General features: G+C 41.2%; 2 protein-coding genes across 2 annotated transcripts in view; one reads left to right on the forward strand and one right to left on the reverse strand.

Moving 5' to 3' along the window:
• The first annotated feature begins 3,402 nt into the window (after positions 1 to 3,402).
• On the forward strand, positions 3,403 to 8,987 carry LSM8 (LSM8 homolog, U6 small nuclear RNA associated). The gene is made up of 4 exons (XM_054988417.1): positions 3,403 to 3,545; positions 5,337 to 5,377; positions 6,776 to 6,903; positions 8,719 to 8,987. Exons 1-4 carry the CDS (start codon positions 3,515 to 3,517, stop codon positions 8,807 to 8,809), a joined length of 291 nt encoding a protein of 96 aa, XP_054844392.1. The 5' UTR covers positions 3,403 to 3,514; the 3' UTR covers positions 8,810 to 8,987.
• LOC129335671 (ankyrin repeat domain-containing protein 26-like) overlaps positions 8,947 to 25,935 on the reverse strand; it is a 91,800-nt gene continuing 74,811 nt past the window's right edge. The window contains exons 31-35 of the mRNA XM_054988416.1: positions 24,688 to 24,978; positions 24,090 to 24,325; positions 23,334 to 23,580; positions 11,763 to 11,808; positions 8,947 to 10,840 (exon numbers count right to left, since the gene is read on the reverse strand). Coding sequence (XP_054844391.1) covers positions 10,692 to 10,840; positions 11,763 to 11,808; positions 23,334 to 23,580; positions 24,090 to 24,325; positions 24,688 to 24,978 — 969 coding nt within the window. The 3' untranslated portion in view covers positions 8,947 to 10,691. The remainder of the gene's footprint in view (positions 10,841 to 11,762; positions 11,809 to 23,333; positions 23,581 to 24,089; positions 24,326 to 24,687; positions 24,979 to 25,935) is intronic.

The raw sequence follows: 25,935 nt of genomic DNA on the forward strand, positions 1-25,935 counted from the left end.
GTGATGCTGTTGCACCCCACCGGGAGAGCAGCCGCTGTGCACTTGCCCAGGTTGCCTGCAGGCAGTGGGCAATTGCCAGATGGTTTGCCACGCACGCAGCAAACTGTCAGAAGTTTGCATACCACTGGCGGGCAACTGGGAACCCTATCACCAGGGTTAGTATATACTGAAATAAAGTTATGCTCTAAGAGTTTATATTATACCTCTTGACAAATGAAAATGCCAACTCAAACTCAACAATAACCTAACCCAAGTAAATGGGACTGAAACAACATTAATTCAAATACTGGCTTGACCTCTGCATGATTGCAAGATGAAAAATGGTGTTTGCTACAAACATCACCACAGTTCTTGCACTCATACTGTTTTAAGAGCTTGGCTTGGTTATGCTTTTGGACACTGGCTCAGTTAAGACCAATCATTTGGAGGACTGGAAACAAGCTGCAGGCCTGTGTCTTCTCTTCTGCTCCTTGCTCGTGAGTTTCTCTTCAACTTCTGTTTCAGCCCCTCACCCAACCATGTTAGAGATGCCACCCACTGCACAGCCCATAAAGCTGGCTTCTGAATATCAGTACAGAAGCATTCCTGAAAGCTTACTGTACCATGTTTCCATTTTAATGCTATACTTCTAAAGCAAGTATGTGGGAAGCTGCTATATATACATATACTATGAATCATTCCAAATGTAACTTTAAGCATATTTTTATACTTAGATTCTGTTCTTATATTTTGCATCTTCTAGGGAGTCAATTAGGTCCACACCTGTCCAGTTTCAGCAACGCTGCAGCCTCAGACGTTCCTAGATTATTCAAGTAGAAATGAGTAGATAAAAGTAGAAAAAGAGTTGACATGGTAAGCAAGCCGCATCTAGACCACAGTCATTTTATTGCATTTCTATTTGTAAGCATAGTGGTACAGAATGCTGGTGGGGAAAAAAAGTATAAATATATTTTATTCTCTGTTCCTGAGAGAGTAAGTGATCAAAACATGCTATGCATCTTGAATCAAGACAGCTTGGTAATTAAGAGGAGGAAAGGAGAATATCATTTTATCCATCATAAAAAAATGCTACAATCTGGTTTTCCTTACAGCTTGCCAAAATTCCCCAAATCAAAAATTTTATGCATGGAATACATCTTTGAAAAGACTTTAGCCTAGCCTTTTCCTTGGCATACTGCCTGTTTGTGTGCCCCAAGTTTTCTACAACTTGTCTTGTATTAACTACATTCCAAAAGAATTTTAGCATTCCACAGAAAACATTCACTAATATGTATATCCCATTGGGGGTGGGGGTGGGGGTTAGAACATTTTTTGCTCTCTAGTTAAAGTGTTATTGCTAGTCTAAACAAGCTATGACAACCAAAGAAAGCTGTTTCTAACATTAGCTGAGGACATATTGGACTGTTGACTGAGAAGGCATTACATCCTGAAATATTAGGGTCACAATGTTTTTCATCATCTTAGTTACATGTAGGAAGAATTATACTGCACTCTGTTTGTAGCAGATTTTGATTATAAACAAAACAATGTAGAAACAGAAAAACTAGTTGTTAAAGGACAAAACAAATTTGCACCAACACATCCAGCACTGCTGTAGTTCTATTATCATACCGCTAACAGATCTGACTCAAGACAGAAAAAGACAAAAATGAGGTAACACAGCAAAAAGCACTCTTGACCAGACCACTAGCTTTTTCCGGAACTTGTCTGTCAGGAGAAGCTGCTTCTTACCCATCTCCCCCTTTATGCTATAACCAGGATTTTTTTTTCTGGGAAAAGAGGTGGTGGAACTCAGGACCGCACAATGACGTCACTTTGGGTCAGCCGGAGCAAGGGGGGATTTTTTAAAAGTTTAAATCACCCTCGGCGAAAATGGTCACATGGCCGGTGGTCCCACTCCGATCTCCAGACAGAGGGGAGTTTAGACTGCCTTCCACGCCACATGAGACCATTTTTGCTGAGGGCGATTTAAACTTTAAAAAACTCCCTTGTTCCAGCTGACCCAAAGTGATGTCATTGTGCAGTCCTTGGAGGGGTGGAGCCTGGAGAGGGCGGGATTTAGGAAGGGGAGATACTTCAACGTGGTATAATGCCATAGAGTTCACCCTCCAAAGCAGCCATTTTCTCCAGGGGAACTGATCTCTGTGGCATGGAGATCAATTGTAATTCTGGGAGATCTCAAGCTATCACCTGGGAGGCTGGCAACTCTAGGGACTGCTCAGCCACAGCCTCCAAATTTAAAATGGTTCCATCCTCAGCAGCAATAGCAGGCTACCAAATAGAAGCATAGATCACATAGTAAGCCCAGAAGCCAAAGTAACCCTATTTCTGGGCCTAAATGCTGTGGAATGCCTTCCGGCAAGGTTTCCCCCCCATTTCCTGCCTCTTTTGGGAAACAGACAAAAACATTCTTGCTCCAGTAGGCTTTTGAAAGGAAGGTCTCTGAATGCTTTTAACTCTTGGGGGCGGGGGGGGGGGGTTATTGCTATTTAGTTGGTTGATTTTAACTCTCATTTCACCACTTTGTAATTAGAATTGCTTAAGCGTTAAACTGCTTGGAGACTTATAGACAAATCCTAAGCAGAGTTACTTCAGTCTTTTAAGCCCATTGGGCATTACAAAAACATAGTAAATATACAAATAAATATCAGGCATATCACCTGCTCATCCTTGCCAGTGTGATGCATACGTATGATGTTATCAATTATATTCTTCTGCTGACTGTATAGAACAGACTCTATGTAGAATAAAACAGCCAAAAAACCTCACCGCAAAATATATTTCGAAAGGCAATGGGAATGCTAACTTGAAAGTTCTTTCTTTAAAGGGGGAGGTGGGGGGAAGAACTTCTAAAGGATCAATTATAATAGTTTTTTTCTCCTCTAGTGGGAAATTTAATCAACCTAGAATGCCAAGCTAGCAAAATTGTGCTGTAACCTATTACTGATGTTTTGAACAGACACTGCAGGTATCTTTTATACATAAGTACAGAAATTAATATAGAAGTGTAATATAGAAATGCACTTCTGACATTGCATCGCCTTTTGCCCACAGCACTTATAATATTGTCCCTCCAGCAATGTGTGTGTGTGTATATTATAACCTGCCAATTGAAAACACTGCATATTCTGGTCACGAATAAGCGCTGAAGTTTAAAGAGTCTGTAGTCTTGTGTCATTCAATTTCAGCTAAAAAGGAGGCGGTCCTAGTAGCTACGCAACATACGCATGCGCTCTAAATAACTGCGCCTCTTGATTCCCCCCTCCATGTTATTACTCCGGACAAACACCGATGACGTCTAGTGTCGTAGACAAACGTACGAAAGCCACGCCTTCTACATTTTCACTCGCCCAGGGAGATGCGTGACGCATGCGCAAAGAACCTCCGTGCCCCAATCGCATGCGCAGTGAATACAGTTGGTCCCGGATATAGCTTTTTTGTAATGGTCGCGTGTGTTTTGCGTTTGAATATTTGAGTTCTTCTGTGCACACCAAGACTTGCAGGAGTCGTCGCCATGACCTCCGCTCTGGAAAACTATATTAATCGTATCCTTCCGCTGACTGGATTGAGATTTCAGAAACCGTGAAAGAACAGGGTGGTGGTATGGCTTTAGGGACATTCAGTTCAGTGGTTGCTGTTTCGTTTATGCCGTCAGTTTTCATGGCCTTGTATGGGTGCCGCGGAAGATGCCAGAGTGGGAAGACGATGCCTGCGGTTGGCTAACATTCGACGGGATTTTTTTTTAACGGTTAGAAATCTGGCTTTGTTCTGCGCATGTGCGAGGCGCTTCCCTCTTCCAACTTAGGTGGGCGGGCCCTGTCAAAGGCTGGGCTTCCGTGCGGGCGCAGCCAATTGGAGGAAAGGACGAGTTGAGCGGCGGTTGGTTTGCTCTTGTTGAAAGGGCTGTGTTCGACTAGGGGACGGGCTGCTCTTGCAGCGCTGATGCGCGTCCGGGAGCTCTTCTGCGCCCCGCCTTTCCCCAGGTGCAAAAGGAGTGGTTTATTCGCCTGATCCTTAATGATCGCAATCCCTTCGGAAGCTTTCAGGGCTCCTAAAACGACCGTAGGAGCAAAATACGTTGGTGGGAGGATAGAAAGGAAAAACATCCCTCGGGAGCAGCCAGAGCCCTGTGACACCAAGGGCAGTGCAACACCAACAGACCTAAGTTTACCTGCTTCAGTAGGGTTGGCAGCTCCAAGTTGGGACATTCCTGGAGATCTGGGGAGTGAAACCTGGAGAAAGTGGGGTTTGGGCAGGGAAAGGACCTTGGCATGGCAGCATTCCATAAAGTCCACCCCACCCCCCAGAGTAGCCATTTTCTCCAGGAGAACTGCTCTCTGTGGCCTGGAGATCAGTTGTAATTCTGGGAGATTTCCAGCCACTACCTGGAGGCTGGCAACCCTATTCTTCAGCTATAGACTTACGAGTGGGAAATTGCAAATGTTTTCATTAAAAGGCAGTGAACAGAGCGGTTAAGCAGTTGGGCTATGAATCAGCACTCATCAGCAATCAGTTTAAATCCCCCGGCTGTCATGAGCTGAGCAGGTACCCTTGAGTCAGTCACCCCTCTCCGCCTCAGCTCCCCAGCTCTGCTGTGGCAATACTAACACTGATCTTGTTCACTGGCTCTGAGTGGGCCATTAATCTGTCTGGGAGAGGGGTATATAAGTGTAATTATTAGTATTGTATGCCAGTTTTGCAGCTGTGCTTTTTCTCGATATATTGTCGAAGGCTTTTCTCTTTTACCTCTTTTCTCTCTTACCTCTTCTGTGTTCAAGGCGCACCATAGTTTCTTGTTTTGTCTAAATAACAAAGTATGGCCTTTTCTCCCCCTCCCCTGTTTAATCCTGATTTGGAGGCAAGAGAAAAAGTTTGTAGGTTAGGTGTAACAACACAATGTTGCTTGTGTTTGAATTACGTGAGGGGATGGGGAGAGGGTTGTGAGCATTTCCAAATCTCAGTTTGTTGTTATTTATGAATTTATTTTACAAGGTTACTTAATAGGGCTGTTGTGCGAATAAAATGCTGCAGAAAACAATGGATACACATAACTACGAAAACCAAAGATGAATGTGTGTGTACTGCAAAATTCATTCTTTTATCAGTTATCGGGAGGACTAAATAGCTATGCCTGCCTCCCTTACCATTGGGGATCCTTTTTAGCTTTCTTGCTTTGGAAAACGTCACTGTAGATTAAAACTCTTCAGCCCTGTTTAAAACGGACAGGTACTTCTCAGAGTCAGGAATTAACTGTTATCATACTGGCCCAGGCTGAACAAACGATCTTATTATTTCTACTGAATCTTTAAAAAGGCTTTTCTTTAATGAATTATCAGGTACTGTTGCAGTAATTACTTCAGATGGTCGAATGATTGTGGTAAGAATTTCTTTTAAATATAACCTTTCCCCTTTTCTCAAGTTGTTTTGTGTTAGGACAAACTTGCAGGTCCCACTGATTCTGGCACAAGCAGTTTCGATTGCATACTTTGGAGTAAGTGTTATCCTAAGCAATTGTACACCTTTCTAAGCCATTGACTTCAATGGACTTAGAAGGGAGCAACTCTGCCTATGATAACACTGAATTTCCTTGAGTTGTTAAATTCAGTGGCACTTCTGGATAGCACATAGGTTTAGTCTGCATAGATCACAGTCTTATGCAGTAATATAATTAGGCTTACTTTATTATAATAGTTTCAGGTTGGTAACCATGTAGGTCTGTAGTAGAAGAGCAAGATTTGGGTCCAGGAGCTGGTTCTCGAAAGCTCATACCCTGGAAATATAGTTTGTCTTTAAAATGCTACTGGACCCAAATCTTGCTCTTTATTATAATAGCCTGGTTGCTTATTGGCCTACAGATCTTCAATACAGATTGTATTTGAGATTTATTTATAATGAAGAGCATCTTTAAAAACCTCAAATAGACTAATAAAAATAAGCTTCAGTAGAGATATTAATGTGTAACAAGAACTTCCTGATCTTATTAGATTGCATATAAAAGTCTCTGAACATTCATGTAACCGTTTCTCTAAAACTCTTGTTTCTTTGCTGTTTTTCACTTCGTCTTTTGAAATCTGATCAGAAACTTGATCTGCAGAACGAACAGTTTTTTGCTCATAGTTTTAAGTATTCCACAACTAAATAGACAGAAGAGAAAAATACTCATCTTCACTTGTAAATGTATGAATTTATATTTACAGGAAGAAGGCAATACTTTAAGAGTTGTGTAGAGAGTGATCATCATATTTTCAGTAGTGCCATGCCAATCTGAAGTCCTGATCTTGAGCACACTTACTTGAGACACAATAGGACATTTAAGTACACATGTATGGACTGCAAACTAATTGTTTCAGAGAAGCGCAAATCTTGTTGATTACTTCAGTGGAGATGTTAACACAGATTGACAAGAAATAACAAGTCTCTTCCACAAAGGTTTCCTTCCTTAAAACTTGGGAATTTTGTTCAAAAATTATGAAATAATTTGATACATAACAATGAATGCATTACCGGATGCAAATCTAAAACTTCTATAAGGTACAGGCTTTCCCCCCTGCACTGTAGCATGTTTTCCCTTTGTGTTTGTGAACGATGCTCAGGGGAAAATTAACTACACAAATAATTCAGTTAAAGAAGTTATACTTAAAATGTACTTTAAAATAATTTGCTTCAGCGAACTGTATGTGTTGATGACATAGTAAATGCAGTGTTGCTTATATAAAGATGGTGCTTGAGACTCAAACATTTGGTTTTGAAATGCTTAATTTTTAATGCTTTTTAGGGAACTCTCAAAGGTTTTGATCAGACTATCAATTTGATTTTGGATGAAAGCCATGAAAGAGTATTCAGTTCTTCACAAGGAGTGGAACAAGTGGTATTAGGATTGTACATCGTAAGAGGCGATAATGTGTAAGTCCAGCCTTTTTTAAAGTAATGCAACTGACATTGTAGTAGGAAATCAAGTATCTAGCTCTTGGAGATAGCTGCTCTATTTGAAAATTAGATAAAATCTTAATGGCTTCTTCTGCTGAGCTCTCTCAGACTGAGTTCTTGTAGTATAGGAATTGTCATGTCTGCACCTCCTTGCCATTTTTTTTTCTTGGTTGAAAGGCTTTTATTCAGGAATCATTTCAAATCCACAGATATGTCCATAGGATTGCTCAGAAGGAAAGCAAGCAGTAAGCAGGTTGACAGGAATACTTAGAAGTGTGAAACCCATTCTTATAGACCCCAAATGCTTATCCCCCCTCCCAATAGTAAAACATAGCTTTCGGCGTGAAACAGTCTTTGGTACTCCTTGCATAGTTTACATACCCCATCTAGACACCAGGAAGGCATGATTAAAGTTGAAACAGTGATTCATGAGAACAAACAGTTTGCAAGGTCAGAAGCCTTGGGAGCTTCAAAGTATTTAGATAAGGCACCTGCAGCTTTAGTAGGCCTGTGAAAGCAAGGCAATTATGACATTTGAAATGTGGCATCAAGGTACAGCATCAAACAATGTTTCACAGTAACAGCTCAGCTTAAAATAATGGCATGGATGAGGTGCAGACATGACATTTACTGCCCCCCTAAAGATGGCCCTTCCGCTTAAGGGCCTGGTTTCTCAGGATAGCATTTGTGAAACTGTGATATAAGTCTAGGAACATTCATATGTGATTTTTCCACCCATTCACAAAAGACTTTGGACAAAGCGAAAGAGGACTATAAAAAGTTTGCTGACAGAAAACACTCTGAGCAATAGAAACTACAACCAGGGGATTGTATACATCTCAACCAAGAATGTGGATTTCTTGCTGTGAGGGTACAGGGGTCTCTATCTTCCATGGCATGTAATCCATAGACTGACATGAATGATATAACTGCCGCTATGTTAAAGTAGGAATATTGAATGTATGCAGGAGAAACTTCTTTCCCCCACCTTAAGATCCCTGATGCTAGTGGTTTTGTTCTCAGTATTTTCTACATTTCTGTATTACTACAACAATAAATGTCAAGTATCAGTCTCCTGGCCAGGTGGGTGTTTGTTCCTGGACAGTCACTTCACTGTCTTCTGTCCAGTCAGTCTGACGTTCTCCTTCAAAATACTTAATCCAATCCAGCATGTTTCTTCCCAGTAAGGGATAATAAAAAGTTCAGTAGATTATTTTGCTGCAGCGTTGGGTCTGAGGACAGGAGATAAACTAAAAGATAACCAGCATTGTTAAATGATCCAGAGGAGTTAGCCATGTTAGTCTTGTAGTAGCAAAATAGAAAAGAGTCCAGTAGCACCTTTAAGAATAACCAACTTCATTGTAGCATCTGATGAAGAGAGCTGTGGCTCTTGAAAGTTTATGCTACAGTAAAGTTGGTTAGTCTTAAAGGTGCTACTGGACTCTTTGTTAAACTAGTAGTTACTCCAAATGCAAGTTATTAAATTCTTTTAGACCTTTTTCTTTTTTGATAGCTGGTTCTAACAGGAATAATTGTGTAAGAAGTAACAAGACAGTATTAATGACTCTTTTCAAAGTATTTTTATTGAACGGTAACCAGTTTGATATAAAGCAGTTTGATATAAAGCTCTTGCTCACTCACTCTCTCACACACAATTTCTTAGGTCCTTTCATACTCTAACTTATACTAAAACAAATCACTTTAAAATAGCAAATATTTTTCACCACTGTATCAAATTTATTTCAAAGATGAATATACTTTTAACCAGTAGCACTTTCATTCCTTTTACAGTGCTGTAATTGGAGAAATTGATGAAGAGACAGACTCGGCTCTTGACTTGGGGAACATTCGAGCAGAACCTTTGAACTCAGTTGTGCATTGAAGAAAATAAAGACAAGGATATGCATCAGGACTTCATACATTTCCAGTTGTACAGAACTATTTATAGGCTGGCATGGCTACTTTTTACAAGTTGTATGTAATTAGCTGGATAGTTTATACTTCTTATTTTGACAGCGATGGTTTGATATGTAAATTAAAATTTACATCTTACTAAAATATTTGAGATTGTTAAGTATCCAGTGTACATATACAAGAACACTTAAGTCACTTGTACCCTATTGAATTCATAAAGCAGGAACTCACAACTCTTTCTTTTAACTATTTCACCTTTTCATAGTGGCATACAAAGCATTGTTTGCTTCTGAAGTTCTTTTAGAAAATTAAGTGACACAGGGTAGCTCTGTCCTAAGCCCACATCCTCAGAATTAAGTCTAGAAATATTACTGGACAAAGTCCATAGGATTAATTTTATTACCTTTCAAAATTACCTCTTTCTGTAAAATAAAAGGTAATCAATGTTGCAATACCACAAGGAATTTCTGTATTATAAATCCAAGATAAAATATTAAGACTAGACAATGAATTTGTATTCTCAATACTGATCATGATATCAGAGGTAGCAACCTTAGCGAGCTGACAAAAGTCATCAAATATGGCAACATAAGGGAGAAAAATCACTTCAAAAGGGGAGAACGGTATCCTGCTCAGATGCATACTTAAAAAGAAAACTGTCCTTTCATCTTGGCTTAAGCACGTTAACAATTCCGGGATGTTTCACCGCTTCTATTGAGGGGAGGAAAAGGTTTTACCAAGGACCTAAGATAACTGAAAAGAACCAAGATGAAAGACTTCCCCCTTCCCTGCACAGCCTTGGTTAAGTCAGGTTGAGAAGGGAAGCTAAAAGGAGCCCTGCCAGTATCCTGTCCTTTTTCACAAAGTGGCCCTAGAGAGCTAACAAATACAGCATAGAGGCCAAGGACTCCCCTGGCTCTTGTTGCCTAGCCTAGCACTGGAATTCAGGGGTTAACTCTCAATGTGAAGGTTCCCTTTAGTCACCATAGCTAGTAACTATAGTTGATCTCGCCTCTGAATAGCTCTTAATCCCCTTTTAAAGGTATCTATGCTAGTGGCTATCGCTAAGTACAATAGCAACAAATCCTGCAATTTAATTACTCATTGAGTAAAATAGTACTTTCGTCCATCCTGAATCTCTCCCATAAACTCATATGCTCCTGAGTTCTAGTTTTATGGGAGGAAAACAAACCTCTATTCAATTTTCTACCCTCTACATAATTTTATAAATACCATAATTTGAGTTAAGTCCTTTTTTCCGCCTATACTTAACACTACTATGAGGTCTTCCTCCCCCTCCTGTCTAGAAGGGCTCTTCCTAAAATGGGCTTAACAGTGAAAAAATTATTTCTGTGTTCCTCTGTTCTGCATTAAGGCTGGGAGTATTCAAATTTGGAAACCTTATGTTATTTCTCCCCCTCCCGAATTACCAATTATAAAAGATAAGGAACCTAGCACTTATGCAATGCAATTCATGTTTAATAAGAATTTAAATTGCAATTCTTTAAAAACTCTGAAAAGCATAATCTAAATGTGGTTAAGACAACATACAGTGTCCAACCACTGATATAATTTTATTTATTTAGACAACTATTGTCTGCTATACAAGGATAATTTAACATCTCTGGAGATGTAATGTTTTGCTATTCTGAATGAGAAAAAAAATAGGTATCTATAATCCAAATAGGCTGATACCTGCTTCACTTGCTGCTGATTCCTGTGAACCACTGCATTAGCGCAGGTGGAATCGCTATTGCCATATACACATACACATATAATACAATTCTAACTATAGGAAGTTTTGCATACGTATTCAGGCCATTATATAAAACTACAAGTTTACAACAGACTTAAATCATGTAATTTTTCTTTAGCACATCCAGATACTGCTGTGTTGCCTTTGATACTTGATCTTGTTCCATATTTAACTTTTTTGAAGATCCATCAAGTGATCCTACAGGGGATACTCTCACAGATCCAGCATCAAGTTCAGCAGAGGCTGAAAAACAAAAGAAAATCTTAAGCTTTCACAAGGGGCTTTACAAAAAGCACTGATCTGATATTCAAGGTAGTACCCTTACAATGAAAGGTATACAGTTCTTAAAATGGTTCATTTGGTGGAACAAACATGGAAAATATTGAATGATAACGGTTTGTTTTATAAGAACAAAACAAAAGCCAGATATTTCAGAATTGTCAAGTAATTTTCAACAGTTATCTCCCACCCACACACTCACCCAACCCTATACTGGACTGTCAAAAAAGTTGCCTTATAATTGCATTTAGGAGACGGTAGTACAACTTCAGAACACAGCACGTAGGCTTTCAAAAACTTTTGGTAGATAAGTGACAGTAATTTGGCATCAATGTACCCCTTGTATCTGTCACTGGGTAGGTATAGATACAGCAATATTTTGTCGAAGGCTTTCACGGACAGGGAACGATGGTTGTTGTGGATTTTCCGAGCTGTATAGCCATGGTCTTGGCATTGTAGTTCCTACAAGTGGTGCTACACCTCTGAAGATGCCAGTCACAGCTGCTGGCGAAACATCAGGAACTACAATGCCAAGACCACGGTTATACAGCCCGGAAAATCCACAACAACTAACTACTGCAATATTGATTCAATATAATGAAATGTGCAATTTTTCATGCATCCCTTTCAAGACTGATACATGGAAATATGGAGCAAAACACAATACCTTGGTGCTAGCTATCTGACAACAATCAGTTTTCTAAAATAATTCAGACAAAATACAGAAGTCTATATCAGTGAAGACCGACATCTTCATGGAGTAGTAATACATATCTTGGGAATTTTAAAGAATTTCATTTATTTATATTTGTACAGGAAAATACTACTATTATCACCTTCACTGAAGGAAGTTTTAAAATTTCTAGCATGCAGTTTGGTAACATACCTTGGTCTAGTTCCCTGGTGATGTTTTTTTCTAGTTCCATCTGCATCTGAAATTACATTTTGATCACAGTTAACATTTTATATCTATAAAAGATGGTAGCATATATCAATGCAAAATATAAACTCATCAAGCAACATAACGGGTCCAGTCTAATAAGAGTTTGTGATACCAATTTTCTCCTACCCTTGAATGACCTGTTATTTCACTGCAACTTGAAGAAAGGGAGTCCTGGCTTGCATGATAGTCTTTGAGAACTACATTTTCGACATACAAAATGAGGGTCAGTTTTGAAGGCTAGAACTTGAGTATTACATATTAAAGTTGGAGATGCTGAGAAGGTTATTGACCAAGGACTTAGAACAGTTTTAAATTGCTTAGGGACTTTTATTAGTTCCTTGCAAGTTGTTCAGAATGGTGTTTTGAGAAGCAGATCATTTGAAAATCAATTTGCTGTAAATGGGAGCGGCATAGAAAACGGGTTTCTTGAATAAACTGACTAAATTAAGAGGTACCTACTGAAACCCTGATGAACTTTTATGAAGACAATCACGATTTTTGGTTCTTTGCTTGTGATCTCTTACAACGCAACCATTTGCATGTTTACTCAGAAGTTCTAGTATATTCAGTGGAACTTCCTCTCAAGTAAGTGTACACCAGACTAATATAAGAGTTCTACATGGCACCTTCCTTGGCTATTCAAAAACATCCATTATATCATCAGTATGATGCTCAGGTGATTTTAAGGCAGTACTTGCAATTGAGAGGACAGATAATTGAGGTTAAGAATTACAGCTACACCTCCTGTTAGCTTTAAAAATAGAACACACAGATAAAACTAACTGCAGGTGGGTAGCCATGTTGGGCTATAGTAGAAGAGCAAGATTCAGGTCCAGTAGCACCTTGGAGACCAACTAGATTTCCAGGATGTGAACTTTCCAGAATCAAATCTTCCTTCATCAGACACCTATCTTTCTGACCTATCAGTGTCTGATGAAGGGAGATTTGACTCTAAAAAGTTCATACCCTGGAAATCTAGTTGGTCTTCACGTTGCTACTGGACCTGAATCTTGCTCATATAAAACTTAAGTTATTCTATCCACCTCAGTCATTTTCATTAACATAACCCTTAGGGTTAGATCCTGTGGATCCATTCTGCTAATGGTGGTGGTGTTTTCCTCCAATACACTAAGCCATCTGAGACAAGAGGCTCTGTTCAGACCTTTAGCTTGCATATAATGCATTAATTATAACCTCAAATGTCACAGTAGCCATATTTACCAAGCAAGCACAAAGAGTAACACTATGCATTGCTGAAGACTACACACCTTGTTATGTATCTGGCTGCAGAGAAGAGAAGGAAGAAACAGACTTTTGATCAAGGAGCTGAAGAAGTAAAGAACAAGTGATAAATGTATAGCTCTTGAAGAAAGAAATGAAAATGACCAATTTAAGAATGAATTTACCTATAATATGAAAACTCCCGACCTACCCAGATGCAGTTAGGCATTCACTTAGGAATAAAGCCCACTGAACACAGCAGGCTTACTTCTGAGTAAACAAGAACATCACAAGACTACAAAAATGTAGTGAGAAATAAACAAGTGGAGTTAATAAGAGCACCAACTTTTAACACAAGTAAAAACTTGGCAGCTCTAAATGGAAAAGAGTGGTAGTTCCCACAAATATGGAGTTAAGTAGCTAAGATCTAGATGATTGACAGTGAAATTAAGTTATGGAAGCGAAGAGTAGGGGGATGAAAAACATGGCTTTGAGAGAGAAGTGGGTTACAATTTATTAACCACTGTAAAAAGCAAGACAGCACTAATTTAAGCAGATGTGTATGTTTTTATTGTGAAGTGGCTTAACTCGTGCAGTTATTACAATGGAAAGAACTATGTATGTTGTTAAAATTAAGAAATGGAAGATTAAAACCAAGAAAGAACAAAAGACGTGCATGCAGAATAAATAACAGACATTATTGTAGGTTGTCATTGATTTCACCATGATTTACAGTACAGTACACACCTGCTTAAGTTGTAATTAATTTATATATTTTCAATTGTTTATTGATTCAATCTTGTTTACAATAGCAGATAGCTACTCAGACCAAGTTTACTTTCATATGTAATTCTGTCATGGGATTCTGTATATGGATGGATAGGTGTTAATTGAGCCTTGCAGAAACTGACGTTAGGAATCTACTTTTATGAAAAGTACATTAAGATTTCTCTGATTTTACCAAAATGTATGCAAAGAAACAATTGTGCATGTGTTCTTCCATTTCAGTAGTCCTGTTTTACAGTATATCTTAAAAAACCTGTGGCAGGAGTTAATTTAAAACATCCTCTAAAATTATTTTAGATATGATATAGCCTGTAATCATTTTGAGATAAATGTTTGTATCTGATACATCATTTCTCCCAAGAGACCACAAAAATCTTGCATGAAGTATATTAACTACTGACTAACCAGTGTTATGGCTTCACGGGTAAATATCTGATTCTTTTGTAGGACAGAAGTCACACTAGAAATGGGGTGCATTCATGTGGTGGAGTGAAGATGGCAGTGAAGATACCACAGTAAAAAAGTAGTTACAGTCTTAGGAGAGAACTTCAGACTGGAAGGTCTGGGAACCATCGCTTCACATTCCTCAAACAAACCTTATCCGAGGATAAGCTTTTGTAATCTGAGTTCACTTTATCAGCTGCCTCTCATGAAGTGGCCTCCGAGTCACAAAAAGTTATGCTGAAAGAAGCCAACTCCAATTATCCACTGGACTCTTGTTTCATTATGAAAATAAGTAATACTATAATATGTGGATAATTGGAGTTAGCTGAGAAGGCAGGAATATCACGTGCCTGTGAATGGGGTTTAGGCTATCCTAAGGGTGTGGAATATCAGAAAGACATAGTTTCATGAAAGATCTGGAAGGTTGGCCTTAGTAATGCCCTTTATGTGTTGACAAAATATTGCATTTGACATTGTACAGACCCTGACTAGCAAGGGGCCCAGAAGGAACTCATAGGGGAGGGGAAATCCTATTCTCCTTCACATTTCTGCTTCCTCTTCTCTTACTCACCTCACTGCTGCCCCCTACTTTTCTCCATTCTACCAGGGCTGGATCTAGGGTTGCTGGCGCCCGGGGCAACCCTAGTCTGGTCTCACACGCCCGCTGTGCGCACGTGCACTCCCGGCGCGGCGTGATGATGTCATTTTGGTGATGTCATCATGCGGGGTGCCGGAGGCAGCATGCGGGGCTGGGAAGCTGCCAGCGCCATTCGCTTCTCTGCAGGCGAATGGCGCGGGCAGCCTCGCAGACCCCTGTGCTGCCTTTCGCCTGCCCCACGGGACTGGGGGCGGCCGGCTTGCCACGTGCCCCCTGTCCTGCAGGGCAGGCAAAAGGCAGCACGGGGGGCTGCGAGGCCGCCTGCGCCATTCGCCTGCCCCGCAGGACAGTAGGCGGCCGGCTGCCCCCTCTCCTGCGGGGCAGGCGAATGGCGTGGGTGGCCGCGCTGCCCTTTGCCTGCCCTGCAGGACAGGGGGTGCATGGCAAGCTGGCCGCCCCCTGTCCCACGGGGCAGGCGAAAGGCAGTGCAGGGGGCTGTGAGGCTGCCCATGCTGCCACCTGCGCGCTCCGGCAGCTAGCAGCTGCTCCCGGTGCCCCCTCCCTGGCGGCGCTGGGGGCAGACTACCCCCCCTGCCCCCTTGATCCGGCCCTGCATTCTACCTCCCCCTCCTCCTGTCACTTCCTGTTCTCTCTCCATCACTGATGTTTTCTTGCTCGCCCCAATCCTTCCCCCCTCCATCCCCAGCATCTGCCATTGCTTCCCCTCAACTCTCTTTCTGCAGCTTTCCTCTCACTCCCCTTGTTTACTCCTTGATTTTTTTAAAATACCTGGTTATGTGAGAGTTGTTTCTCTATTTTTTAAAAGAAATCTTGGGACTTGTTTGTAAACCTGGGGTTTCCACCCAAATTTGTTTGATCTTCCGTTTCTATGTCTGGCCCCACTGTGCAGATTTGTTGATCCACATTCTGGGCCAAGTTCAGAGTATTTACTGAGGCATTTACACCATGCTTTTCTACCCAAGAGGAAACCACAAAGTGGCTTGCAACACTATTCTTGCTGCCTCACAACAGTTCCTTACTCACTGTCATCCCTAATTACTTTTTATTCCCCCCAAGGCCCAAGAATCCCAATATCAGCTTTAGCAGAGTCTTTTGACCACCAAAGAGGAAGGGGATATGAGGACCAATCCACTTTTGGCAAAAAGATGGCAGGATCTAGGGCACTGGGTTGGATTGAGACTAAATATTTGGCACACAGGAAGCATTTCTGTCTACTTCCACCTCCCCCTTTCTCCCTAAAATGCTGCTCCTCAGAAACAGGACCCCACAGGAACACCATGAGACAAATGGGGAGTTTACACTAGGAAAGGGAAATTGCTGGAAATTACCATATCCTTTAAGTTAGTGGAAAATTTAGTCTGGATCCAATATGTGGTTCTGAAGAAACACTGAAAGACCAATTGGTTCTTCTGAACCAATACATGGTTCTGAAGAAACACTGTATTGTACCCCTTTGTAAAAAAAAAAAAAGTATTCTCTGTATCATTTACCTTTATTTGCCAATACAAAAGTAGGACGGAAATGAAAACATTTGCCGTAAGCATTGTTTCAAGGAGGCATGCAAGATTAAAGCAGTGGAAAGAAAAAGAGCCTTGAGAGAGTCAAATGATTTTAGTCATGTTTTAACAACAACAACAACAACAACAACATTTGATTTATATACTGCCCTTCAGGATGACTTAACACCCAATCAGAGCAGTTTACAAAGTATCACATTATTATCCCCACAACAACAATCACCCTGTGAGGTGGGTGGGGCTGAGAGAGCTCCTAGAAGCTGTGACTGACCCAAAGTCACCCAGCAGCTTCAAGTGGAGGAGTGGGGAATCAAACCCAGTTCTCCAAATTAGGGTCCAGCACTCTTAACCTCTACACCAAACTGGCTTTTAAATTTCTGAATAAAAATGTTGATGATTAGTAGAATTGTAATTTGGGGGCTATGTTTCATTTAGAAAAATGCTTGATTTCCTCAAATCCTGAAATTGCTTGATCTGAAAGATGCCTATTGCAATATTTTTGAATTCCCATCCGAATCAATTAAAAGGTAAGGCAATAGGAGAAGTTTTAAGGTGGGTTGTGGTGTGTAAGGGTGTCACAGTCAGTTAAAACCCAGCTGTAGATCTCTTGATCACAAGGTCCACACTTTTAAAGTATAACATAAGTACAGTACAAATGTCAGCATTAAGGCTATGTACAACCGAGAGATTTTTGCTCTCTGTGATCAGCACTGCAGTGGTAACTGTGCTTAAGGTAAGGAAAGAAACAGAGGTCTCTGTGGCCAGTTTCATAGTTGATGAATTGAATGATATGTTTAGGGTGTGCAAATACTTTTTTAAGAATTGTGTATTAAAAATGTACATTTTTCATACAAGTACAGTGCCATGTGCCATGTTGCTTTTCATATGCTAATTGGGTAAGTGGCCTCTCAATGTGCAAAGGCTTCCATTTCTTTTGCAAAATAGAGCATTGCGGGTATTAGGCTGGTTACAGAGGGCAAACATTACTTCACAGCTTTCCGTTTTCTCAGCCTTATGCGTTACTTTGAGAAAACAGGGTTGCACTTACCTGTAACTGTCGTTCTTCGAGTGATCTTCTGTGCAGGCAGACATGGGAACTGCGCATGTGCAGGCCAGCCGCGAATGTTCCAAAGTTCCTCGAGGTGCAAGATGCTCGCCTAGCCTTTTTTGCTCTCTTTCCCTCCAGGCGCAGCTATAAAAGGTGGGGTGAGCAGCTCCCTGCCTCAGTTCCCTAATTCACCAGTGTAGAAAGAAGAAAAGAAAAAGAGCAGACAGCAGGGAAGGAGGGAGGGATGTGTGCCTGCACAGAAGACCACTCAATGAACAACAGTTACAGGTAAGTGCAACCCTGTTTACATCATCGTGTCTTCTGTGCAGTGCTACATGGGAGATTAGAGAGCTAACTTAGGAGGTGAGCATGAAGCCCTTTAATGGAAAAGACACTTCAGGAAGGTCATATCTCAGGGCTTGCAATTACCCTCCTAGCTGAGGTTATAGCCATCTGTAAGGCTGTTTTAGCTGTCAGAAACTTAAGGGAGCAGGTAGTTAGGTGCTCAGGTTTATGCCTGAGTGAAGCAAGAACCAAGGACAGACTCCGCTGGGGAATCAGCCTGGATGCTGGAGGACATAGGTTTGCTAGACCTATGTGGAAGGACTTGCACTGCGGCTGGGCAAAGAGAGATTATCCATCATGGTAGGCTGAAATGGCTGGCAGGTGGACTTTAATGGAGAAATTAGCCAAATCTTGGTTCAGCTAAAGGATCAAGATTTGGTTAATTTCTCCATTAAAGTCCACCTAGCTACCTGTCATTCTCCCCCCACCCCGGGTCTATTCAAAGTGATGCATGGTGGTTGTATTATCTGTGCATATCTGAACATTCTTGCCTTCCACTAGGCAAACCTGAGCCTTCACAGCATACCTTATTGCTCTGAGCTTGATGAGGTTGATTGATTTCCAATTTCCCCATAATACAATATTGAGAAAAAGATTTCAACAAACACCGGAGGCCAACAGGTGTATGGGAGAGAAGAAAAGGAGGTTGATGTGCATAGACAACTCTTGAGGGGACCATACTCTCTTTACCTGGGTGGTCCCAGAATAATCCCCCCATCCCGACAGAGAGGCATCTGTGTAGAATGAGATATGAACTGGGGAGGAGCCCAAGAGGGTCCCTACTAATAGGGTTCTGTGTGTTGTTCCACCACTTTAGGGACCTGTGGTTGAGTCTTTGGATAGAGAACTGCTTGCACATGTTCCGACAGTGTGAGTGGAACACTCTGATGAACCAGTTCTGCAGGGGACGAAGCTTCAGCCTGGTGAATGGAACTATCAGAGTCAGAGAGGCCATAAAACCTAACAGTCTTTGAATTTGTTTTGTACTTTGGTGTCTGTATGAAAGGACCTTGTTCAGCGTAATGAGAAATTTCCCTATCCTTTCCAGGGTAGGGAAGGCAAGGGCTAATGAAGAGTCTAAGACTGCCCCTACAAACATCACCTTTTGTCAGGGAACCATGGATGACTTCTCCACATTGACCTCCAGGTCTAGCTGGTAGAGGATGGTAAGAACCAGAGACAGGGATTCTCTGGTCTGGCCACGACAGGGATTCTCTGGTCTGGCCCACTAGAGGCCAATAATTGAAACAGGGAAAAATGGTACACCCTTTTTCTCTGAGGTGGCTTACTACTACTGCCATGATTTTTGTAAGATATTAGGGGCAGAGGAGAGGCCTAAAGAAAGAATCTTGTATTGGTTGTTCTTGGAGCCACACTGAAAGCAAAGGGACTTTTTGTAATGAACATTTATTGGAACATGAAAATATGTGTCTTTTAAATCGACAGTAACGAACCAAACTTGACTTTTTAACAGGGTAAAATGACTTTTAATGACAACATTCAAAACCTTTTGAAAACTATAAACTTGATTAGAGAACGGAGGTCTAAAATGGGGTGGGAGCTCCCGACTTTTTGTTCACAATAAAATACTGGGAAAACACCCCGTCGGTACAAATGGATGGAACTGGTTCTATGACATGTTTCTTCAACAATGACTGCACTTCCTCTAGAGTAAGGCAGGAGGAGGAGAAGGGTTGGGGAGAGGGGGCGAATGTTGGGCGGAGTTCTCTTGAACTCCGGGCAGTAGCCTTGGTTGACTGGACCACACTTGACTCCTGGGTGATCGATTCTCAAGCCTGTAAATGAAGTGAGTGGTTGACTGACACGGTACAAAAGCGTTTGGCATCAAAAGCCTTTCTTATCAGACCCAAACTGATTCCTTGGGGATAGGGAAACGTCCTTTGATTTGGCTTTGGTTGTCTATACACAACCTCTCCTCCAAGGCTGAACAGATGCTGAGGAAGAAGACTCTTAGGGGAAATCTCTGTCTAAAAGGATTTGAGTCGAGAAGTGTGATACCCAATCACCTTGCTGTCACCTTATTGTCATTAATCTTTTTTAGTGCCTCGTCCATCGTGGATGATAATAGGTCTGCACCTTCAAAAGGAAGGTCTTCTACCTTCATGGTGAGGGGCTAGGGCTGTGCTTCTGAGCCATGCATGGCTACGTATTACAACTGCGGAGGCCATAGCTCTTGAGCAATTTCCAATATGTCTGGCCGTATTAATTTGTTGTTTGGAGAGCTTTAGAGCATCTCTTTAAAAATTTTTTTGCAAGCCTTTGCGTATCATCAGGGATTAGGCTTAAGTATGAGCCTATCTTTTCCTATAAGAAAAGCTGATAGCAGACCATGATGGCCTCATAATTACCAATTCTAAAGGTTAAGGCTGCAGAAACATAAACCTTTCTGCCCTCCTTTTCAATCGGAGCTGAATGGTCAGTGCTTTTTTGGAGGCACTTGTCTTGGAGGGTCTTGGTAACAAAAGAATTGGCAGGAGGGTGAGTAAACAGAAAACCTGATCCTTCTTGTTTGGTTTTATACATATTAGCCAGCCTTTTTGACATCAATGGAGTCAAGGCTGATCTGGATGACACGTTTGGTCACATCAAACGTGCTTTGCATGATAGGAAATTCCACTGGTCTGGCTGCTTCCGAGTGCTGGACCTTGAAGACTGGATCCAAAGAAGTCAGAGCTGAGCAGGTCACCTCAATATCCAGAAATCTCACCATTCGGTCTAACTGCTGGGTATACAAGTGGAGATCCTCACTCAGGGATACAACAGAATCCTCAGTAAAAAATTCTCGTGGAGAAGGTTCTGATGCAAGATCTAAGCTCACATTGGAATTGTTGTCAGACTGCATAATGTGATTCAACACCGGTTCCGGGACAGTGTTGTCTTCTGAAACCGTGGTCAGAACTGATGTAGGTTTAGTTTTACCCCTTGATTCTAAGTGAACTGAAACATAAGGGTATTCATCATGGAAGAAGTAGTGAGGGGGCAGCTACATGCCCAGCGAACCTTCAAATCCATAAGCACAGTAAAGGTACAGGGAACCATACAGAGAATAATGGAACCAATGGTATCTATGGTGAGGAGCCAGTTCGAAGAGATTGTCATTCTTAGGTAAACCTGAGGAACCCCTCTGTCTTTCTTCAGACCGTATTGGTCATGGCGGCAATAGAAACATGACTGTAGACAATTCTATGACTTCAGGAATCTCACCCTCTGAAAGGGATGGAACCAAAGCAGAATGCTGAAGCAGAATGGAGTTATCAGAACCCTGGGCAGACTTCATGCAACTGAAGTGGTCAAAGCTGAAGAAAAGGGTTTTTTCCTCTTCTGCGACTTATAAGTCAATTGCTTATCAGCATGCTTTGACTTGAGTTTGGCCTTTTTTGTACATGGCTCTGACAGGTACTGTGGTGGAACTGACAAAGATGCAACTGGAATCGACTGGTCCTTCTGAATGGTGATAGGCGCTGAACATGCTGGGGGAACCAAGAAGGTCTGTCCTGGGTGTTGTGGTCCATTATCTGAGGCATTATGATCAGAGTCGGTAGAGTCTTTCAGGGCTGACTTCCAAAGAGCCACTTCAAATTGTGACATCCTTTTATGGCACGTGTTGGGTGTAAATTGTTTGCAGACCACACTGCAAGATGTCATGGCCCAGATGAAGAAGGCACTTGTTGTGCCCATCTGATTAGACCAACTTCGTCCCATGTGAACACTTCTTGAAGAGGGCCTTCAATGCCATGGAATCGATGGTCCTAATTCACATCTAAAGTGATGGAACCAAGTTGGGAAGAGAAGACATGTCCTTCTTCAGCAGCCATGAAAGAAGAACTGAGTGAGGGAGCTGCTTGCCCTGCCTTTTATAGCTGTGCCTGAGGGAAAAGTGCACAAAGAGGCTAGACGTGCATCTTGTGTCTCTATAAACTTTGGAACATCCTTGGCTGGCCTGTGCATGCAGTGTTTCCATATGGGACTGCACAGAAGACGCGACTATGAACTGCTGATGACAAAAAACTTCTCAAATCAATCAAATACAAATTATACAGCATTCACTAGATATAGTAAGGTGTTAGGTGGTGCTTGCTACTAAACAAGAAATACTGGGTTGGAGAGTGGCTAATCCCACTGATTCCCCCTTCCGATCCTCCTGATGTCATTCCTTAGGGTCTCCTATCCCCTGTGAATAGCAGTTTGTGGACATCAGAGGATTGCAGTGGGAAGGCAGAGAAAAGAAAGTTATGTTCTGTGGAAGGAAAATTTAGTATGGATCCAACCCACTAACTTGCATTGGACCATGCTGTCATTTCAACAATATGTATGCAGTCCACATTTTCAAAAGATCTTACTTTCTGCTTTTCACCTTCCTTCAACCTCACTTTTCTTGTCATGACGTTAACCAATAATTCTCCAGCTTCTTTAACTCTTGCCTGAACCTGCACCCCATATTAGAACTCTGCATGAGCCCAAACAATTGCTCTGAAGTGCTCTTCAAAATCCAAGAAGTCTATTCAAAAGTACCTTGTACTTAAAGGATTAACAATACCTCTAGACACCTCCTAGTACCTAAAGGCAAACTTAACATATTTGCATCACTCTCCTATCTAAACTGTGCAATGGCTCCTGATGAAACATACTTTGGGGAAATAAAAATTAAGCGATATAGTAGAAGTGGGAAGGCCCTGAATTTTCCCACTGTTCCTCACTGAAGACTTTTTTTATTTTCCAAAAGAACAATCAGAAATTTTGGGGACTAATAAAAGAATAACTCCTATGAAATAATTTCTCTTTAGGAACGGGTGAAGTTCTTTTCAAGGTTTTACTCACGCAAATTGCTTTTCAGAAACAGCATATTATGTCTTCTGTAAAAATTTTCAGTGTCATAATTCCTATGAATACTCTAGACGTATACACAACAGGTTGGATCCAGCAATCTTCCTCGGGCAGAAGAGCCACTTCAGTTGGAGGAAGGCTCCTTAGGCTGGAGAAAAGCTTCAAACTTTGCTCAGTGGAGTGATAGGATAGAGATAGGATCCACCTCAATATATTTCCAAAGATATGTTCATTGTTTAAATGTGGCTGAATTTATCCACAATTAATGTGACTGTATGGGGATAATACGCTATTGAAGAAGTCAATGTTTTCAGTGTTGCTCAAATTAACTCAAGAGCCTAATTGTATGAAGATTCTTTGTAAGTGCAAATAAAACCTTATTTTCAATAATAGGGATAAAGCGTGCCTTTAAAATGAACACTAGGCTGTGGTGCCCTTGAGATAAGCAAGAAACATCACATGGTAGTGGAACTTGTAACACTTCCAGTAATCATGTTACTTACTCGTCTTCCAAGAGAACTTTGTTCTCCTTCCTCTATTTAACTCTTTTCTTAGTGTGATGAGAGTTAAAGAATGTCAAGGACTTAAAGCATGTCTGCTGAAATGAAGTAGCTATTCCTGATCCCATAACCCAAGATTACAGCATTACAGAAAAAATACAGATTAGAATGACATTCATGATTACTGACCTTTGCCAAGTAAGCCTCCACTCTGTTTTTTGAGGACAATGCATTTCCAGATGGGTTCATAAATCCTCCTCCAAGGCTAAGAGTTCTATTTAATGCCAGATTACTGCTAAGATTTCCAAATTGAATTGTTTCCAAGACAGGACTTGCCGAAAGGCTTCCACTTACAAAGTTGCTGGCAAGTAAAGACTTGTTTCTCTGATGTTCATGAAGGAGCTTGGCATTGGTTTCTGATAATTTCTCATTAGCTCTGTAAGAAGTTCAGCAGAGGTTGATTGGTTAACTGACCATCTTTAAAGGATGCACATTAAGAATACTGTGTGTGTATGCAAGTTTCTGCATGTCTGAAAACCAGAATCTGTCACTTCACCGCTGCCACCCCATGCCCCTTCAGATGGAGCTTCCATCACAATCCTCCCCCCTCCCCCCGTTAGTTTGCTGGCCCACCAACAACTTCACAAACACTGTATTTAATGCAGCATTTAGGCTAAAAAAGTTGCCTACCCCTAGAATAATTCAATGATAAAAGGAGTTTCTATGCCATTAGAAAAACAGTCTAATGACTGCAATTAGCATTATAGCATTCTCTGTTGTATGCTTTGTACTAATCAGATTTCCCTGATGATTCATATTACAATGTCAGAAGTTTTCTTTTTAAATGTCGTATCAACTGACGTTAATGTGTAGCACATTAAAAGAAGCACAGAAGAATGTCTCAAGAAAACTGTAATGCTTTAACACACAAGGCCTTTGACTTACCGATCCAATTTGCTTCCCAAAACCTTTCTCATTTTCAGCTCTTCTAAATAGAGTCCTTTGTATCTTTCCAGTTCTGTATGTGTAGACTCTTTATAAAAGGCATTGTCTTGCTGACTGTTTTTTAATTTAGCCAACTCCGACTCTAGATCTCCAATTCTGTGTTCTAGCTGAGCTTTCAGGGAAGCATTATTAGTAGCTCTCATTTGTTCCACAGTTTCTTGTGAGGCTGCCTGCGTCTAGGATATAATACTAAATTATTAGCTTAGAGGAAAAAAACAGGAATCATTCCTTGCAACCAAATTTCAAGGAACACAAAGAAGGACTACAAAGATTAGACCGAGGGATTCATCCTACATTAAGGCCCCTTCCCCAACTCCAGACCCGAATGCTCCCTTCATGGTCTTCCTGAGGTTCACCTGTTCCCCCAGGTTTTGAGCTGCAGCAGGAGTGGTGAAGGTCCTGTTCTGCTGAAGGAAATGCCTTCCATTCGCAAAGATTCACCATGTGATCCAAGCCAGAGTGTTAACTGGGTAAGTCATCACCGGACACTAGTCAAATATAAACAAATTATTTTAGCTATAGAATTACAAGAAATTACCTGCAAAAACAAATTAACTTCTTCCAGTTTTTGCCTTATTTCTTGCCGAGCTCGCTCTTCAATTTCTCTCCTGTATTGTTCTCTTTGGTTGTAGTCTATCGTATTACTCTGTACATGACGTCTGAGATTAGCGACTTCATCTTCTAGCTGCAGTTTGCTTTTCTCCAGTTTCTCATGATTCTTGTGAAGTATCTTCACAGAAGACAACTGTTCTCGTAGATCACGATTTGTAGATTCTAACCGAGTACATCTAGTCGATTCAACCTCTAGTTGGTGAGAAAGTTCATCTATCTGAATGAAACAAGACCTTGATCTCAAAACATGGAACTCTTTAGAATCAACTAATGAGGTAACAACCCTTACCTCGTTTTACTGATAAAAATGGCAGAAAAGTTCAGAGAGCTGAGGAGTGAGGGAGTGGTTACTGGTAGACAGATCAATCAGCTCCTGGAGGAAAGGAAGAGGGAGGCACAAGAAGCAGAATGGGAGTTTTTGATGCTGCAAGGACATAACACGTGCCAGCAGTGACTGGGCAGCAGCTTAAAAAAAATCACAGAATGTGCACAGGGGAAAAAACGGAGAAAAGATAGACAAAAATACTTTCTGCTTCCATGACTCCCATGCACATGTGGAACTCTGGAAAACATGGGAAGCAGAATACATTCTGAAATGCTGTAAAGTGACTGTGGAGAAAACACCATTATATAGGAGGGAGACCCATGAAAACTTGCTTCAGCTCTGCTTACTCATCTTCCCTTTGCTACATTCCTGTCTCCTCCATGTCATTTGGACCCTTAGTAACCTATGCTTGCTGTATTTTTCATATCTGATTTATAGATTAACCATCACAAATTAACAGTTCCAAGTTTACAGATTTTTAATTACATATTCCTGTCACTCAGATGCCCAACTGAACTTTTCCCTTCCCCACAGCGTGTCACCACCCACTCCCTCCCCTTGCCACTTCTTCTGCTCCTGCACCTGTTTCTTTCCCCAGGCTCCTTTTTTTGCATCCCTTCTGATTTTCCTCATACTTGCCACACTCCATTCTCATCCCTCCCCATCCTTTCATTCCTCTCCCTATTCCTATTTCCAACCTACTCACCTCCTTCCATTGATGTGTGCCATTTTTGCTTGCTGTCACTTGATTCCCACCCCCCACCCCCCTCTATGATACCAGTGTATGCACTGTTATTACTGGGGAAGGATTAGCCCACCAACTTAAAAAATATGCTTTCCTGCATAGTG

Source organism: Eublepharis macularius, chromosome 9, assembly GCF_028583425.1.
Source record: "Eublepharis macularius isolate TG4126 chromosome 9, MPM_Emac_v1.0, whole genome shotgun sequence".
Taxonomy (NCBI): domain Eukaryota; kingdom Metazoa; phylum Chordata; class Lepidosauria; order Squamata; family Eublepharidae; genus Eublepharis; species Eublepharis macularius.

What these genes read in the sequence shown, in the direction of transcription:
- LSM8 (XM_054988417.1), top strand. Translation starts at nt 3,515, where the DNA reads ATGACCTCCGCTCTGGAAAACTATATTAATC. An exon ending in CAGATGGTCGAATGATTGTG is followed by an intron (nt 5,378 to 6,775) that starts GTAAGAATTTCT and finishes AATGCTTTTTAG; the next exon opens with GGAACTCTCAAAGGTTTTGA. An exon ending in ATCGTAAGAGGCGATAATGT is followed by an intron (nt 6,904 to 8,718) that starts GTAAGTCCAGCC and finishes TTCCTTTTACAG; the next exon opens with TGCTGTAATTGGAGAAATTG.